Source organism: Megascapheus bottae, chromosome 28, assembly GCF_031878675.1.
Source record: "Megascapheus bottae isolate mThoBot1 chromosome 28, mThoBot2.hap1, whole genome shotgun sequence".
Taxonomy (NCBI): domain Eukaryota; kingdom Metazoa; phylum Chordata; class Mammalia; order Rodentia; family Geomyidae; genus Megascapheus; species Megascapheus bottae.
In genome coordinates this window covers 12,515,669-12,534,958 of record NC_143536.1, presented here as the reverse complement: position 1 = coordinate 12,534,958, position 19,290 = coordinate 12,515,669, and the positions used below count along the sequence as shown (strand labels likewise).

Sequence of the window (19,290 nt, the reverse complement as noted above, 5' to 3'; positions counted from 1 at the left end):
GGACTTTGCCACCTCTCCCCCCACCTTTTGCTTAGTTTGTGAGAATCTCAGGACAAAACCTTTAAGAAAACGTTTTTCAGTGCTTGGGCATCATGGTGAGGCCCTCGTCATGGTCTCCAGTTGAAAAGCTACCTGCCATTTTCCTTTGCCAAAGGTCGGTTTCCCAGCCCTTCCTCAACCCACCTCCTGTGTGAGTAGGAAAGGACAAGGAGGGGATAAACCACAGGGCAAAGAAGAACGGGTTAGCAGATGCCACCATGCCAAGCACTCAACTTTATTTGCTTTATTTATATATTTAACAATTCTAAAGTATTTACTTCTTGCTTTGACAAAAAAATGAAAAATATAGGAGCACTGACTCCTCTTTAGGAGAAAAGGGTTATATGTACAACTACGGAGAGTTACGGTTCCTCCTTTACATACAAAGAAAATATTAATAAAAAAGTGCTTCATTGATCAAAAAAGGGCTAAGAGCTGCAAGCAATTATTCACACTGTACAACAGACCCAAGAAACCCGTATCATAACCTCTTGGCACCTGTCAATAGGAACTGCACAATCTTCCATCACTCCGACTCTTCCCTACCTGCCGGGCAGACCGCGCAGCACGCAGAGAACAACACCCTGTTTCACTAGAGCCAGACTCTGCACAAGCTGCCGCCACCCGAGCCCCCCTGTACTCAGACACTCTGGGTTTTGCCCCAACCGCCAGCACCAGGGAAGGCTTCCGCTCGAGCACCTGCAGGAGCCACCTTGAGACACAGCGGGCCCTAGGTGAGAGGAAAGGGAAGCGAGCACAAAGCAGGCTAGAACCTAGCATGGTGACCTCACCCACCCTTCTCCTGTCCAGTGACCTGTTAGCAGCTTTCAGCAGAGTCGAGGCCCTTCCCTGGAGGGAAGGCAGGCACAAACATGGATGCCAGCATAACAAAGCACCACGTTAAGCTCCTCTGCACCCTTCCCCATCTCCACCTCCAAGATTCTTGATTTAAGGCTCGTTTGGACCACATCAGAGCTCGCTGAGCAAAGGCTCCCTGACTCTCTTTAAGACGCCTGCAGCCACAGTGGACCCTCCACTGACAAGCCCACTCAGGAAGCCCACCGCAGAGAAGAGGACTTCGGGCCTTCTTTGCTGCCTCAATAGAAGAGGGGAGGAAGGCTGATTTGTACTGTGAAGGCTGCTCTGCCCCTTGAGGGGTGATCCACGATCGGTTTGGTTTGGGAATGGGGAAATTGTGGAACCCTGAGTCTGGATTTGCCTGTGCTGACCCAGGAGAGATTGTTCAGAGGACCTCGACCCACGGGGGCTCGCAGGTGTGCGTGGGCCCAGCTGCTGGCAGCCTTCACACAGCAGCAGGACCCCACCTTCTGGTCAGTCTGTACCCCAGGTCTTCGGGTAGGAAGCACGGCCCAGCCTTCCCAAGGAGGCGGTCCTGGGAAGCAAAGGGAGCCTCAGGCAGTCTGGGTCAAGTCACAGAATCCCACGTGGGCCAACATGCTGTGCTGACCACCAACCAACCCCTCGCCTGCCGCAAAAGCAGTACACATTTCCTTCCCCCTGGGGAGCCCGAGGGGAACCATTCGTGGTGTGCCAATCCTGTTGTCTGTCAGTGGGGTGGGGTGGGTATGGGGCAACACTCCTGGGCGAAGGCGCTGCCAGCTTCCCCACCAGCTCACGTGGTGGTGGCACAAGGAATGGTCACCACCGTTGGCGCTGTGTTCTGCCCCACTCACTGTCCCCCCATCTCTACTGCTGGCTGACGGCCCCGCCCTCTTAGAAGCTCACACCATCTCTCAGCATGCCCAGCAGCAGGCAGCTCGGCTGTTCCAGGAAGTCTGACCTCTGCTCTTCTATTACAAAACATCAAAATAAAAAATTAAGACAACCAGGGGACTTTTTTCTTTTTTGAAAGCAGAGGGAGAATGGAAAAGGGAAGGGGTAGAAGAAAAAAATCTACAATCCAGTGGTACATCCCAATTCCTGTCACTCTGTATAGATGGTTCCATGCCCCCATTCCAAAGTGCACGGGCCTCTCGGGCTGCCCGGGTGGTGTGGGCCTGTCAGAGGAGCAGCAGCTTGGCCTCTGCCCAGGCCAGCTCACTGAACTTCAGTTGGAAGTGGCAGCAATGGGCTTATCCAGTTCAAGGTCGACGCTGGAGCTCGTGGGATGTAGGCTGCTATAGCAAGACTTGCATACCCGACTGGGTTCAAAAAGTTGCTGGCTAGGAACCGGGACCTTCTGGTTACAACAACTGGAGCAGAATACATTCCCACAATTCCTAGAGAGAAGAAGAAACAAAGCCTCATTAGTGTTACCAAGCAGGTATGTGGTGGAGGGAACCAACCGCAGGAGACAGAACTTTGCCGTGTGCCACTGGATGTGCTGGAGACTCCTGTGAGAGCAAAGGCTTCATATCTCTAGGCCAGCAATCAGCTGAAGACAGGGAGGCCTTCCGCCCGGCAGACTTGCATGCCACTTTCATTCTGGAGGCCAAGAACACTTGGCTGCCTCATCACTATGGCTCAAGGTTACTTGACGTACAAGAAGATGCTGCATGAGAGAGATCCGTGAGAACCAATGTATCCGGGGCAGAAGCAGTCGCCAGCTCCACAGATAAGTCCAGGCCTGAGAATTTCCTCAGTGGTTACACCCACTAGGGAAATGGCCTCTGCTGCTTATGATTACTGGGAGACCAAAGACAACAAGAGAGATGTCTCTTGGCCCCTCAGAGGACAGAAACAACTACCTGGCCTGACTTGGGACAAGGAACCTTGCCCAATGGCCACTGCCCCAGAGGCTTGGGGGCAGCTTGTTGACACCTAGGCTTGCTGTTGCAGCATGCAAAGCAGGAGTTGAGCATGCTCCGAGAGACAAGAGGAGAGGTGGAAAGGCAAAGGCTTGGATGAACACACATGCACACACATACCCCCTTGTAGAGTCAGTCGGTTATGGCTCACTGCCTGGCCCCATGCATCTCCAGGGAAACTCAGCGCTCTACCTGAAGGTCTGACTACCCTCAACCCCCAATCCTCCTCCACCAAAAGCCCTGCTCAGCTGTACTCGCACAGCAGAGGTCCCATCACACTCATAGGAAAGGGGACAGACAAAGGACAAGATTCTGCCCCTCTTACTTTTGCTGGCCCTGTAGTGCACACAAATCCCAATGGGCTGAGTACAGAGAACTCTAAGGAGCCTGACATGCCCGCCGCCGAGGAGGGGAGGTGGCAGATAGGAAGGCCTCCTTGGCAATCAGCATCTCTGCCTTCTCCGTCATGCCCCCGGAAGGCACACCACTGCTGGCTAAGGCAGTGAACACCAAAGCTAGAACACCAAAGACCCCACGGGAACCAACAAATACTGCAGAAGGAAAAAGTGGCACGCAGGGCAGCGGAAGGACAGAGAACCAAAATGAGCACACACGATCTCATTTCTAGAACATAGTAAGCACTTTATAACTGCCTGAGGTAGTCAAAATTCCTAGATAACTGGGAAATTTTTTGAATACTGTCATTTTGTTCTGGCAATACTGGAATCTGAACTTGAGGCCTCATATTTACTAGCACGTACTCAACTACTTAAGCCATACTCATGGCCCCTTTTGCTCTAGTTAACTTTTTTTTTTTGGGGTCAGTTCTGGGGCTTGAACTCAGGACTTGAGTACTGTCCTTGGGCTTTCTCAAGGCTAGAGCTCTACCACTTGAGCCACAGTACCACTTCCGGCTTTTTCTATGTATGCCACACCAAGGAATCGAAAATCCAGGTCTTCGTGCATGCTAGGCAAGCACTCTACTACTAGGCCAAACTCCCAGCCTCTAGTTAACTTTTGAGAGATCTATTGGAGCCACGCCTTCAGTTTCACAAGACTAAATTTCTTTGATATGCCATTTGGAGTTCAGCTCAAAAGTTTTAAATGAATATCTGAATTTTATTTTAGTTCCAGTACTTGCACTTGAAGTCAGAGCTTTGTACTCCCTTATACTTCTTTTTTGCTCAGAGCTACTATTCCACTTCCTGAGCTACAGCTCAAGTCTATTTTTTTCTCTTTTCTTTTTTTTTTTTTTTTTTCTTATTTCTTGCTGGTTAACTGGAAATAAGTCTCCTGGATTTTGCTGCCCAGGCTGGCTTGATCCTCAGTAGCCTTGATCCTCCTGAGTAGCCAGGATTATAGGCATGAGTTCCCGGAGCCAGCTTCTGACATGAATTTGATCCGTCAAGCTTCTCTGGCTCCCTTTAGGAGGCTCTGGGAGGTATAACTGGAGTCGTCTCTTAGTCTACCATGCCTACATAATTTGCTAGGATAATTATCTCTGGGCAGTTCCGTCTCTACAAAAACAAAACAAAAAGCTACAGTGGGGCTGACTTGCAAGTTACCAGCATCATCCTAGCATTTCAATGACTGACTGGCTCCCCCACTGATCAGCCCCTGCAGAAGCACTGCTTCCTGTCACAAGCCCCAGGACTCAGCGGACCTGGATGGTCAAGAGGGAAGCACAAGGCTGCAGCTGGACCCACCCTCAACAGTCTCCTTGGTCAGCTTCTGAGGCTCCTCCCAAGCCCACCTGCCTGCCAGTGCTTCCCAGCCCCAGTTTTGCCCCAATAAGTGCAGAAAGGGGAACGACAGCATTAGTGTGGAGAAGTTACTGTAGGTGTGCAGACATCACAGACAGGTTGTTGCAAATGCTCACCACGTTTGATCAACACGGTCAGTGTCCCTGCAAGGAGGGGAGAAAGAGCTCAGAGAAGAAGCCAAAGACATTTGGGCTTAAGGTACAGAATGGGGAGACACATGATCCTACAAGCATGACTAATAGAGTTTGTTCTTCCATTTTCAGTGCAGCTCACTTGTATGGACCAACCGTGGCATGACTCCAGTAAGCCTAGCCCCTAAACACTCCACATCTGCAGGCAAGCATCCCTCATAACAACTCATTACCCAGACTGGAAGGGAAAGAAGTGGACAGCCGTCTGCTACTCATTCTCCTGCCAGAGACCACGGCTCACCAATGGCACAATGATCAAGTTTGGGTTTGGGGAGCACAGCAAAGTTCTCTGCCCACAGCCAGTAAACCTGCTCAAAGTAGCTGTGGGTTTCGTTCTGGGAATAACAAACAGTGGTTTGAATGGTGGCTACTAGCTCACAATCTGATAAAACAAAAAAGGCTATTTTTGCACATTAGCAAATTCAATAGTTTTGCAAGCACCAATTTCAGACACAGAAACTGTGATCCCAGGGTCCCCCTTAGGCAGAGCAGTGCCAGCAGGATGCTTGCTACCCGTCACTCTTCCAGCTCACCCTCCAGCCCCAGCCCACCCTACCACTCCCCCAATGGCACCTGCAGTGGTGCTTCCTACTGGCGAGCCAGAAGGCACTGTCACAAGCATAGCAGTGGGCAGCCAGGTGGTCAGGGAGCCAACGGGTCATCTGCAAAACAGATGGGGCCAGGTTAGTGACAGCAAGTGGGACATTCAGCTGGAGCCAACAGTCCCTGCTGGTGGCAGCAAGAGTCACTAGTCACTAGGACCCTGTCAGCTCTGATGGTACCAGCCCAGCAGGTCTGATGGCAACAGTACAAGAAAGGCGTCCAAATCATTTCCCTGGAGGGGACTCAAATTTCCCCTGAGACAAAGTGGCAGCGGCAGCCCTCTGGGTTGCTGTGAGAGTTGGCAGGGCAAGAGAGAGGTCTGCCTGATGAGGCTCCCAGGAACCAAGATGCCAGAGGTTCAAGGCTAACTTCTGTTCACTTCTTCCTTGACTAGGGAACATGGGGCAGGGATGGGGTGGAGAAGGACTACAAAAACAATTGCATGGATGGCTCTCAGAGCAGGGGCTGAGCCTGTACCTCTGTGTCTTGTTTATCCACCTGCTCCCAGCTGGCTTCAGAGAAAATCTCTGTGCTGCAGCGAGACAAACAGCTCTGATCCAGATTGCTTTCCGAGTCGGGGATTGAAGTCTGTTGGCAAACAAACACAGCTGAACAGAATGAACCTAGTCTCCTCTCAAAAGAAGAAGAAAGGTCTTGGTGAAGGAAGGACTGCAGGGGTCTGCAGGGAGACCGACCGGCATGCTCCGGTGGCCGCATCTGTAGATGCACCAACCATCCAGTCTCAGGTTGACCAGGTGTGGACGTAGAAAAGAAAGATGAGACTTTATGGTTCTAGAAAGTGGGAGAAAAGTGATCAAGACTGAGTGGGGGCTCCCAAAGCCAACTGCTTTAGTGGGCCATTCATCCAACCCTGCCACTTCAAGTAATTGGTGCTTTGGCCATGCCTTCCTCCTTTTTTTTTGAAGGACCATTTAGAACAATGAAAGAAAAAACAACAACAACATTAGTGTGAAAGAAAAGCCGAAAATGGCTTTTGGATTGAAACTCATTGGATGTGCCCGCCTTTAATGTACGCTGCCGGCTTCAGAGCCCATTATACTTACACCTGACAGCCCCATCCGGAGAAGAGAGCCACTGCTTGGAAAGCTCCCTGTTGAGTACCCCCATTTCCAGCCACCAACCCTATAAACAGTGCTTCAAAGAAAACCACAATTGCTTTCTTCCGTTTCTTTTTTCTTTTCATTCTATGGAGACAGGGTTACCCTACATAGCTCAGGCCTGGCTTCACACCTGAAATCCTCCAGTCTTAGCCTCCCAAGTGCTAGGATTGTGTATACTACCATACCCTGCTCCTCCTCGCCATCAGCCACAGAGTGGGTACAATACTTGTTTTTTTAAAAACCTCCATCTTTAAATTGCCCAAGGTCTGGGAAGACTGTAATAGCCTACGAGCTACTAGTCCCTAAAGTAGGATAAGCACTACAATTTGACAGGCACCCTTGGCATTATCCGGTATCTAAAGACACAGGAACTTCTGAAAAGATCTCAGTAGCTACATAGTGCTCGTTCTCTCCATTAGACAGAGCATGGGAAAAAAAGACTAGCAGAAGACAGATTGCGATCTCCATGGCTAAGGCTGTTCTCCAACCTCCTCCACGGGGCTACTCTGGGTCTTTCCAAGTCTTTCAGCCATCTTTTCCAGGCACCATGTCCTGGAGCAAGGGGTGCCCACCTCCGTGTGCTCTTGTGCTTAGGCAGTATCGGAAGAACGATGACTGAACTCACCACTTCATCTCCGAAGTCCCCATTGAAACGCAGGGAGCTGGTCAGGTACTGGCTCTCTAGGCGACTCTTCAGCTCCTGGACTTGTTTCTTCAAGGTCTCCACTTCCTGCTGGTGGCCCGACTCAATCTGGCGCAAGCGCTGTTGGATCGTGTCAGTGTACACAGGCATGCCATCATCATCCAGGTGGCTGCGCGAGGGCTGGTCTGGGCTGCTGGTGGCAGACGGCCTCCCCAAGTGACTGTGCAGCCACTTGTGGTGCAAGTTCCTCGAGTATAATGGGGCAGAGCTGCAGCTTGTGGCAGAGAGCTGGCGGCTCAGAGAGTCCTTGTTCCGCCCAGCCTCCCCATTGGTGCAGTGTCCGTTGGGTGTGGGGTACTTCTGGAAGGTGCCTAGTCCAATGGGCTGCTCCGAAGCCTTATTCTCAGTCTCTGGGGAGCCATTGCACACAAGCCCCTCTTTACATTCAGCTGAAGGCAAGGCACAGTGGGCCCGCTTGGGGCTAAGAGTGCTGCCAGGAGAAGTTCTGTGCACTACAGACTCACCTTGGCGCCTCTCAGCCACATTCCTCTCTGCAGGCCTGAGCTCTGCTGCTGGCATGTCCTTGCCACTCAACCGGTCACTGGTTATCAAGTGAGGTCTACGATGGACTTGAGGCCTGCTTTCAGATGTCACCTTAGCGTCTATTAACATGTCCACTGAACTGTCCACGTTTGGTCCTCTGGTCTCACATGGGACTTGGGAAGGTAGCGTAGAACTAGACTGTGAGGTACCATAGCCAACTTGAGCATCTACCAGTATGGGAGGCACGGCCCCCTCCCTGCCCTCTGTAGCATCCCTTATTTGCGGCGGCTCCCCAGGGGTCTCCTGGGAATCCTCTCCCCTAGGCGGGGCCTGGAGTGAACTGTGCCCACCCTGCTGTGGAGGGATACCCTGTGAAGACAGAGGCAAGCTGGAGTCTGGGTGGCTTTGTGGAGTGGAATCATCCACTTCTGGTTCTTGGTGTAGAACAAGCGAGCCCTCGGCTGACATCCTCCTTCTCTCCTTTGCTAAGAGTGTCTCCTTTTTGACCTCTGGCATTTCCACGCTCCCAGTGTGGGCAGGCTCTTCTGCCCCACTCTCCTCTTTGGTGGCCTCTTGCAAAATATTCTCCATCTGCCCCTCAGCCACTCCAGCTGCCACAGATAGCTCAGCACCCCCTGGCATCCTGCTAGGCTTTCCCAGGCTCTCCGCAGCATGGGCAGGAGGCTCTTCTCCAGGACCAGCCAGGTTGCTCAGCTCCAGGGAGCGCCGGTGCTCCTGCCATTTCTCATTCAGGCTGGGGTCACTACTGCGCCGGCTGGCCAGAGGCATTGTGCTGTCGCAGGCTGTGGTCAGATTGTCAAACGATCTAGTCTTTGGTAGCCTAAAAGAGAAATTGGGAAAAAGGATGACCTTGGAGGTTAATCAGAGGGAAACAGAAGGCAGTAGGTTTTAAAGAAGTCATGGTTTCACACTTGGGTCCGTTACAGCTGCACAATAGCATCTCTGAAGTGAGGCTCATTTCACTAGAGTCCTAAGGCTCTGCCTATCTACACTGCCCCTATGCCATGTTCCATCTACTCAAATAAGCTCAGAGCAAATGCTGGTTTTCAAAGAAATGCTTCTCCAAGTGCTAGTGGCTCCTATCTATAATCCTAGCTTCTCAGGAAGCTGAGATCTGAGGATTAAGGTTTGAAGCCTCCCCCCACACACACACGCGCGCGCGCACAGCCACACACACACACACACACACACACACACACACACACACACACACACACACACACACACACACACGCACACACACACACGTGAAATAGGGGCCATGAGAGCCCAGAGGCTATACTCCATCTCTAAGAAGCCATTTAATGCATGCATGCAGTAGAACAAGGGAGGAACAAGGCACAACTCACTTCTAGAAATAAGTATTTGTTTTAAACTACTTTCCTTAAAGAGACTACATTTCCAAGATCTAAGATGTACAGCCAGGTAATATTATTGTCTGTGCCGACGTCTGGCCCTGTTCTAACCCAGGAACTCATTCTCACGGGACTGGAAGCCTGAGCATCACCCCTGGGCTCACCGGCTCAGGGGGGGCTCATCAGGGCTGGTGCCCGGGGCGGGGTATGGTGCACAGCTCTCGTCCACCGGGGTGGAGGGGGATGGGCAGGGCAGGTACACTGCACTCCACAGCATCAGGTTCCGCACATGGCACACAGGGTATAGTACCTGAGGAGAGGGGGATGACAGAGGTTGAAATATGTCACAGATGGCTCTTAGAAATGTCTGACAATGAGACAAACAGATGGCATAGGTGGCAGAGACTGGGCTGCTGATCCACAGGGAGGCAGTGCCAACAGAAGCAATGTATCTCCCAAAAGGAACAACACAGGACAAGAGATTTTGTTTGGCATCATTTCCCACCTAAGTACCTTCCGTGGACATGCAAACCTAAACGACCTTTTTTTTTTTGGTGGGAGAGGCAGTCCTGGGGCTTGAGCTCAGGGCCTGAGCACTGCCCTTGGGCTTTCTCAAGGCTACAGCTCTACCACTTGAGCCACAGTACCGCTTTTCTATGTATGTGGTACTGAGGAATCAAACCCAGGTCTTCATGCTTGCTAGTCAGGCACTCTACCACCAGGCCAAACTCCTGGCCCCTAGAGGAGTTTGTTTGGGTTTTTTTTTTGCCAGTCCTGGGCTTAAGCTCAGGGCCTGAGGACTGTCCTTGAATTTTTCTCAAGGCTAGAACTTTACCACTTGAGCCTCAGCACCACTTCTGGCTTTTTTCTAAGTATGTGGTACCAAGGAATCGAACCCGAGTCTTTGTGCATGCTAGGCAAGCACTTTACCACTAGACCAAACTCCCGGCTCCCTCCCCCGCCCAGAGGAGTTTTTAAAGGTCCACTTCTCATTAATTATTTCTCAGGTCACCTTTATTGAATGACTTTCATTAGCTTGATTTGCTTCTTTTATAGCATGAGAAGTGAGTCATTCTGTTAGATAGTGATTTTTCCCCTGGTATAAAAGCTTGGCTTCAGCAGAAACTGTCAAACTGTCAAACTTATTTTATAGGACCATTTAAATTAAAAGGAATTTTCTTCCTGTAGTTTGTTCTCCAGCAGGCACAGCAAAGGAGGGAGAAAAGCAGCTTAAATCTTTTGACTGTTTCAATGTAACGGGAAGCATATTAATTACTTAGTAAAGCAATACAACCTCTGATTAGCCTGCTTTTGACTCCGTAAGGGTTTAAGATGCGTTCTGACACATACTGACACACAGACATATGTGTCTCCTCATTCCTCTTCTTAACAGAAGGCACTCCTCTAGGGAACAAAGTTTTAATGGCCTGCCAGTTCAGACATGCATGCCAATGTCATTAACACTTCTGTGCTGAGACAGAACCCATAGAGACTATCACTACCTGGTTCGTGGGGAGGGAGTTGGAAGCTGGGGGCAGTACCAGCTCAGCCATTAGAGACGTCCAGGAAACAACTTAAGGGCCTCTTCTACATATTAGACAGAACATGCTAAGAGCACACTGAGTTCCAGAGAAGGTGCCAGAAAAGATTTGTGTTTATAGTGTCATGGAAGAAATGTGTATTACACCAAATCACACTGGGCAAGTCAAAGCATCACCAGGAAACAGGCTTTGCTTAGATAGATGGGAGGAAAAAAAAAAAGGAACCAACCATACAGAGATAGCAGACCTGCTTTAACAAAGCAGGCGCTACTCACACAGCCTCCCACATATTTCCCATCCCCAAATTCCTTCTGACAATTAGAGCATAGGCTGAAGCATACATACGGCTTCTGATTGAGATGAATACAGTAGGTTTTTGAAGGCCTTGTTGCCTGCCCGAAGAAGTGACCACACAGAGCACGTCCGTTCCTGAGTATGCTTTTCCCCTCTCTCCTTGGCGTTGTTGCACAGGAATGTTCCAAAGAGGCAGGAATAGGTATGCTGTACCAGTTTCACCTAAGGGAGTCCAATGAGGCAAGAGCCTTCATTAGGGCACAGAGTCTCAAGGACATCAGCCCAGCCAAGTAAATCTACCCTGACAACCTTGAGGGAGCTTTTCAGCTCACTCTGCAGGTGGGGGAAGCCCGGCAGACCAGACAGTCACCAGCACCCGTGACTCAAAAACAGATTGAGGAATCCTACCTGCCCCAGGATCTCTGAGCTTCTGAGTCAGAGAGTAGCCACAAAAGCAACAGCGCCTATCAACTGGGCACAGGAGCCAGTCTATGTAAACTCCAGTCTAATCAAAAAGCACATCTACAAAAACATCCTCAACACTCAAGAAATCGTTCTGAACATTTCACACACCCCAGCAGGACCATGAGTACCAGATACTCAGCAATTGCCAGCCCACTCTTTTATGCTCTAGCTGTCAGGGCAAGGGAACAAGGATGTTCAGGCAGGCTGACAGGATCTGGGCTGGTGCTAGGAAATAAAAGGCTTCAATGTATGAGACCTGGTAGAAGGGAGAGAGCAGGTAACAAGGGTACCTAGGGGGCAAGTAAGTTCAGTAAGCAGTAGCAACAACAAGCTTAAAGGCTTTGAAAGAAGCATATACCTGGCATTTCTGAAGAACAGCACAAACCTTTATGACTTAAGGAGATCATTCAACAGGGAGAATGACAGGATATGAACCTAGAGACTCATGCAGGGGACTTCAGCTTTCATTCTGTGTGACTTGTAGTCACTGTGTGATTCTGAGCAGGGGAATGACCTTGTCTAATGATTTAGAAAGATTCTCCTGTGCGTTTTAACTTTCTAGGAGTGGGGCAGGAAAAATGATGGCTTAGCTAGCCAGTGTGGCATGAGCAAAGGCTGCAGTAAGTAATCAGGTTATAGATATTTTGAAAGCAGAGCTACAGAATCCAACAGACTGAATGTAGACTATAAAATAAAGAGTTGAGGATGATATAAAGTTTTGTTTAAAAGAATGGAGCTGTCACAAGTAAGACAGAAGACTCCTGAAAAACTGGGCTTTGGAGCAGGGAAACGTAGAAGACAAGAATTGGGGTTTGAAACACAAAGTGTTCAGGTGAAGTTGCAGAATATTCACCTGGTTAAGGTGAGGCTGAAGGTAAGTGGAGATGTCTGAGCTGGAAGTGTATATACTTCAGACTCTTCAGCACACAGATAGCACTAAAGCCATTAGACTGCGTGAGATCTATTAAGAGGGAGTAAAGTGAAGCAGCAGCCTCCAGTCTGAGCCTCGAAACTTGGAAGACCAAGTGGAATCAGCAAGGAGACACGAAGTACCAGCTAGGAGATCAAGGGAGAACCAAAAATGAATGCTCTAAGTCAGTTGAAGAAAGTAAAATAGGAGTTAAAACTATGCCAATGGTAATAATGGATCAAAGAGATGAAGAATCAGCACTGATCACAAGATTAGCATGAAGGCCACTGGCCACTCTAGCAAGAGCAGCTGTGGCAAAACAGTGAGTGAATGCCCAACTGAAGTAGACTTAAGAGAAAATGAGAAGAAAGGACTGGAGAGGGCAAGTGTAAAAGACTCAAGGAACTACTATAAAGGAGAAGAGCAAAATGAAATGATAGTTAGGGTTCAATGCTGGACCAAGAAAGATCTCTGACAAGATGAAAGACACTACTCCATGTTTGTATGCTAATACTGAAGAAGGAGAGGGGAAATGCTGGAGTCAGGAGTCAGTCAGCAGAATAGATGACAGGGGATGAGGGCTGGCAGACAGGAAGACAGCCAGAGGCTAAAAAGGACATGGACACTACATCTTCTTCAAGAAGGGGCAGAAAACATGGAAGGGAAGATTGGTAAATTGTGCAGAGGGAGCATGGGACATTCTGATTACTTCTGTTTCTAATTATTACTTAGGGTTTCTATCATCCCTTCAAAGGCTAAATTTAAAACAACTCAATGTTTGCACAGGCAAACCTGGTACACCTTGGGATTTACTGGGTGAACAAAAATGCCTGTTTATTGTTGCTTTACTCTATTAAATTCTAAAATGGCTTCATAGTTTTATATGAAAAATGGCTCATAACATTTTCACAGCACATCCCCCTGAATTTAGACGGGTCCCCAATGTAGAGACACAAGTCCAGACTCACAAGGAATGCTTCACTGAACTCAAAGGAGCAAGGAAATTGCCTCTGAAGCTGATGAACGCAGTCAAGCCACTGCAGAAACACTGGGCAACGCTCATTCAGATCGTCCGAGTTCTCCCCATGACCACACCGGTCAGCAAACTTATGGCCAAAATCTAGCCACTCCATCTCCACGAGGACCTGAAAACCCTGTAAGGGAGAGACCGTTTGTGCTGGATTATCCCAATGGTGACAGTCCTCAGTGTGATGTCACTAATGGCAGCTTCATCTCCCAAGACCTTCTGGCCAGGGAGCCCATGGCCAATGGCCACTCCTTGATGGGACACAACTGCTTCAATTTCATTCCATAGCCATTGAAAAGGCACTAAAATATCTCTTTCTTGAGTCTGTTTATATGTCTAGCTTCTCATTTACTTCATAAAAGTGGTACTTTTCCCACTAAATTTCTCTTATTTTGAAATTTTTGCTTTTTTTTTTTTTGCCAGAACTGGGCTTGAGCTCAGGGCCTGAGTACTGTCCTTGGACTTTCTCAAGGCTAGAGCTCTACCAGTTGAGCCTCAGCACCACTTCCGGCTTTTTTCTATGTTTGTGGTACTGAGGAATCAAATCCAGGTCTTCGTGCATGCTAGGCAAGCACTCTACCACTAGGCCAAACTCTCAGCTGAAATTTTTGGTATTAAATTTGTATAGGTCATATTTGTAAAAATCCTTTCCCACCCAAGGTTTACAAATATTCAGATACTGTAGGATAGTTTATTGTTTTCTTACATCTTTTCTTACATCCAGATGGTCATTTCAGAGCAATTTTGAAATTTTTGCTTTTTGGATTAAATTTCTATAGGTCATATTTGTAAAAATCCTCCCCCACACAAAGTTTACAAATATTCAGATACTGTAGGATAGTTTATTGTTTCCTTACATCCAGATGTTCATTTCAGAGCAGGACTCTTTCTCCACAGCACTCTATGGAGACCCATTATCATTTAAGCATGCTAAAATTCCTTGATAGAAGCCTACACTGTCTACACTCTGAGTATTTTGTTCCTTACAGTTTAAGAACTTCATGAAGCATCATTACAATGTAGCTCAAGGGAAAAGTAAGAAGGCAAAACAACTTCTGCTTTCTTTAAACCTAATCACCAGCCCAAAATTCGATCATAAACTCCTCTGAGAGGTTTCCTCCACGCATTCTGAGGTACTAACTCTCTTCCTCCTTTAGACATACTCACTTACCTCTATAGTTCGGTAGTAAGGGTCCAACAAGAGCTTGGCCAGGGCCACGATCTGAGGAGTGCGATCCCAGCCATCTGAGCAGTGTACCAGCACTGGGCGCTGATCACGATCCACAGCGTGTACCACCAGAAGGGCCGATTTCAAAAGCACAGACAGGTGATGGAGCCATTTTGTGCCCTCAAGAGCTGAAAGCCAGCTTAAAACAAATAGGAGATGAGAAAATGTACATTAAAAATGATTTATTACATCATGTTCAATGCCTGTCAAACTATAAAGCAATTCCCCAAGACTTTTCTCTTCAACTGTAGTACTGCCAACATGAACAGAAAATCTGTTTATAAAGCCTGCCCAAGGATGAGCCTCCAACTCTACTATGTAACTAAGGAGAATCTTAGAAACAGGGACTGTGCTTCATAGTACCTCCTTTGGTCCAATATCCTTATTCCCAGAGAAAACTCAGTATTTAATGTTTGTCAGTCCATAATAGCCACATAGACTAGGAGAAAAATGAGCTGAGGGTCCTGGTTCAAGGACAGCCCAGGGAAGAAAATCCCTAAGACTTTTCTCTCTAATTAACACTGAACAATAGAGCTGTGGTTCAAGTGGTAGGACTCCAGCAAAAAACAAACCAAACCAAAAAAAACCCCTCAGGGACAGCACTGAGGACCCAAGTTCAGGCCCCAGGAAGAGCACACACACACACACACACACACAAATGGTACTATCTAGAATCTTCTCAGAGCCACTGAGATATAAAACAATAACTAGTGGCAGGCAAGTCTGCCCAGCACGTTTTCAAAAAAAAAGAAAATTGATACATACGAATGTGCCTATAATGAGCTGTAAGCAGGATGTCGTTCCCCCAAATGGTATAAACATTGCCTATTACCCATACTTAACACGTATTACTATTTGAGTATTTATTAACCAAAACTGGGTGGGCCCAAGAAGGTGGTTTAGACTAGTGAATATTAGTATACCAGTGGCGACAAAAGAATTGCTGGGCTTAACCCAGACTGGATTCAGGAGGGAGCTAGGTTTATTTTTGTTTGTTTTCAAAAGGCCTTCAGGAATGTCAGAGAACAAGCAAATAACAAGTGAACAAGTGACAGTGTTTTCGACTATGTTGACATTTGTTTCTTATGTTTCCTTTTCCTAATGGCCCAAAACAAGTTCCAGTGTTTCCCAAATGCAATCAGATGTGTAGTTTAAAACCACAAGTGCAGCTCTTCAGAATCAGGAAAAAGGAATAAGTAATTCTGTCATGGAGCTCAGAGAAGGCTTTTCCAGAATTAGGACTACAGTATAAGACAATAAGGGTTACCAAACTCTAGGACATGGATATGAATTCCTGTTTATAGAGTTGAAGGAGGGGTTTTCCCAGCTAATAGAATGCTAAGTGTATGTACTGGTTTTACATAGTTTGTTCTGTGAACCACACTGTGACTCAAGGGGCTGACAATGACTTTATCATAGTTCTGTCTCAAGCTCAGTGCAGAGTAAATAGGAAGTACTACTGCTTATTATGTAGTAAGTCTGTCGTGGGTAAAATCAGTCTCAAGACTTTTTAATCTTCTAGTAGGTACCTAAGGGATATCTTTTTCCTGCAGGATTGTTTATTCTCATTCTTCACATAGTCTTGGAAGAAAGTAAAAAAGCTTAAGAGAGCAATAACTAGCTGGGCACAGGAGCTCACACCTGTAATCCTAACTACTCAGGAGGCTGAGATCCAAGAATGACAAATGGCGTTCAAAGATAGCCCCGGCACTAAAGAACTAAAGAACACAAGACTCTTATCTCCAATTATCCACTAGAAAACAGGAAGTGGGGCTGAGGTTCAAGGGGTAGGACAATAGCCTTGAACTAAAGAGCTCAAGGACAACGCCCAGGCCCAGGCGTAGGGTGGTAGCCTTATGCTGAAGAGCTCAGGGTCAGTGCCCAGGCGTTGTGGAGGACCAGCTGGTATGATCCATGCCTCTAAAACCTCCTGGGGGGAGGATGCAGTAAGACTCCCTGTGCTGTCAAGCAGGAGCAGAGACACACTATCCTGCAGCCTCACTGTGCCAAATGGATGGCAGGGCCTGGTGAGGATGCCCGTCCCTGCCAGGGCTTCTTTTTTACCCACTAACACAGCTTCAAAACTGTGTTATTCTTTGTGGTCAATTCTTTGTGGCAATGAATACCATCTTCTTTAAGAAAATTCTCCATTCATGGAAGTGGCACTGTGGCTCAAGGAGTAAGGCAGTAGCCTTGAGCTGAAGAGCTCAAGGATAATGCCCAGGCCCAGAGTTCAAGTCCCACGACAGACAGGAAGGCAGGAAGGCAGGAAGGCATGCAGGCAGGCAGGCAGGCAGGAAGGAAGGGAAAAGAAAGGAAATTACCCATTCATCTGAATCAGTTAAGGATTAATTAACAGTCTTCTTGATTCTGAGCCTAAAAAGACCTAAAATGATTTTAATGCATGGAAAGTATTAATGATTGTGTGTATTAATCTACCTTTTTCATTGTATAGGAAGGAAAACAGGTCCAAAGTGATTAGGCTACTTCATAAGGTTACAGTTGTGGCAGGTCTTCTGATTTCTCAGCCAGACTCCCTCTTTGCCCCACCGTAGAGGAGAGGATGTGCCAGTGAGCTAAACTCTTGCATAACATGTCCTTTTTAATCTCCAACAGCAAGCAGCAAGCTCATCTCCCCCTGACCTATCCGGCTCTCCCCAAAGGGCATTGCTTCCCTGAGGGGACGATGGCAACTGTGATGAACTGAATCATCTGCTCCCAAGAGCCAGTACAAGTGGTTCAGGCAACACCTAACTTAATAAATTCAATAAAGAATGCAGCAAAACGATGTGATCATAAAATCTATTGAATAGGACCCAGGAAAACACAAGAATCAACACAAGAAAGAAAAAAGAATATTGTCTTCTCCAGTACCATTTCTGACTTTCTGAAATAGTAAAACAGGGGTTCTTAAATATTTATGTGTTCATATTTGTTGTACAGAGATTGCTTCTAGTTCATTTGTATTCAGACAGTACCCTTGTAGAGGGTACTACTTCGCCTTCCTCACTACAGATGCTTGCTATTCATTTTTAATAAGCAATAACAATCATGATCATGTTTTTGGTAAATACAGTTGTTCAGAAGATGTAAAGGAACTGACCTAGTGACAAATTTAACCTGTTCAGAGCTTGATGAGTAAACTGTGACTGCTCATGGTGAAGACATCCCACATCAACAGTGTCACTATTGGAAGTCAGCAACCAAGGAATTAAACATAAAAGAAAAGGGGATGATCTCAGGAAAACAAGAATGCTACACTTCTGTTTTGAGGGGTCTCAAAGGGTTGGATTCTTCTCCAGTTCCCACTCTAGGCTGCCCTGCCCTTGATCCAGATAGAACACTATCCAGAGTGAAAGTAGAATTGAAGTTCACCAAGAAAGGTATCCTCATAAAAAGAAAGAAAAAAAAAACCCATTTAATGAGCACTGCAACACTAAAACCAATGTCTTACTTTCCGGGATCTGGCATCTGTGTGCACAGCAAACGCAAAGACTGAAAACTCCTCCGAATAGAATGAATGTTTGCCATCCCCATAAATACAACTTCACAGTTCGGGTAATACTCTGGAAAGAACAACAATAAAGAGAACATAAATATGTTTAATTTAAAGCCCACATGGCCAAATTCAGAAGAAGTAAACTGGCTATAAAACAAACGCACTGCAGCTGCTTACTAATGAAACTCCACTGTGGGGATGGTTGACTGTTAGACCAGCGCTCTACCCTAAGAGGAAAAAAGTATTTGAATCTAGCTGTCCTCTGTGAAAAGACAGGGAAGGTCAGATCTATAAAGAGGATATTGACATAAAGTCTGTTATCAAAAAGAAAGACTTGCAAACTTCTGTGTCACTTCATTTCTGAACCTCATCTAACTCATGGCTATGAAATTTCATGGAAAGAATCTGGCAGAACAATGCCTTCATGTGTTCAAATTTTCTCTAAGTATAGCTAATTTCCATTTCCAGCTTAGCTCACACCTGAATAAGGAGCTTAGTGCCTCTGTACCATCAATACATAACTGGCATGGAGACAGACTCTTAGGGACAGACAATATTCAAACAGCAGGAACGTGACAGGTCCTGATGGGGTACCCGTATTTATGGCTTCAATTTTCACTCCAGGTCTTCTAGGGAGAAAGCCTAAGAGGAGCTGGCTAGTGGGTCAGTGATGAGCCCAATCGCTGTCAGAGGCAACAAAAGCTTTAATAAGGCCAAGAAATTGCACCATGAAAGCAGGAATCAAACATGCTAAAAATTAGACAAGGAATATCTGCTTTCCTTGTCTCTTCAGGATGGCACAGAGGAGGCCTCAGTACATCCCCTTCATCTTCCACTTTTACTCAGAAAAGCAGGGTTAAGACACCGAAGAGAATGGCTGGCTCTCTCAAGACAAGTGAAAATGAATTAAACTTAGGTGGGCACAGACTGCACTTACAAGGGCGGAGCACTGGTGTCAAAGACGCAGACCGCTTACCTGGGCACTCACAGCCTCCTCCTTTGGCTCTGTTGGCCACAGCTGCAGCATAGGAGCGGGCATCCAAGATCAAAAGCTTCTGTGGTTGGATGGCTAAACTCTCTGCTCCTGAAGCATTTGACAGAGAAGAATCTAGGGACATTGGGGTAGGGGGACATAAATTGTGAAGTTAGAACAAGAAGCACATTATGATAGTACAAAAAATAGCTCAATTAAATGAAACCATTGATACAAGGGCTTCTTCCTAGTTTCTCTTTTGCTTTAAAAATAAAGTTGATTTTATTTTCTAACACTGACTCTTGT

The 19,290-nt window shown here is 47.2% G+C and overlaps 1 protein-coding gene across 4 annotated transcripts in view; it reads right to left on the bottom strand.

The window, feature by feature from the left end:
* Positions 1-242: 242 nt before the first annotated feature.
* Positions 243-19,290, bottom strand: part of Mtmr3 (myotubularin related protein 3) — a 107,960-nt gene continuing 88,912 nt past the window's right edge. The window contains exons 11-21 of one of the 4 annotated variants that reach the window (XM_090320448.1): positions 18,988-19,119; positions 17,967-18,078; positions 14,456-14,651; positions 13,226-13,411; positions 10,934-11,104; positions 9,212-9,357; positions 7,111-8,512; positions 5,842-5,952; positions 5,335-5,423; positions 4,687-4,713; positions 243-2,279 (exon numbers count right to left, since the gene is read on the bottom strand). In XM_090320448.1, the coding sequence (XP_090176574.1) occupies positions 2,108-2,279; positions 4,687-4,713; positions 5,335-5,423; positions 5,842-5,952; positions 7,111-8,512; positions 9,212-9,357; positions 10,934-11,104; positions 13,226-13,411; positions 14,456-14,651; positions 17,967-18,078; positions 18,988-19,119 (2,744 nt within the window). In that variant the 3' untranslated portion in view covers positions 243-2,107. The remainder of the gene's footprint in view (positions 2,280-4,686; positions 4,714-5,334; positions 5,424-5,841; positions 5,953-7,110; positions 8,513-9,211; positions 9,358-10,933; positions 11,105-13,225; positions 13,412-14,455; positions 14,652-17,966; positions 18,079-18,987; positions 19,120-19,290) is intronic. The other 3 variants (XM_090320450.1, XM_090320449.1, XM_090320451.1) reach the window with 3 other exon arrangements.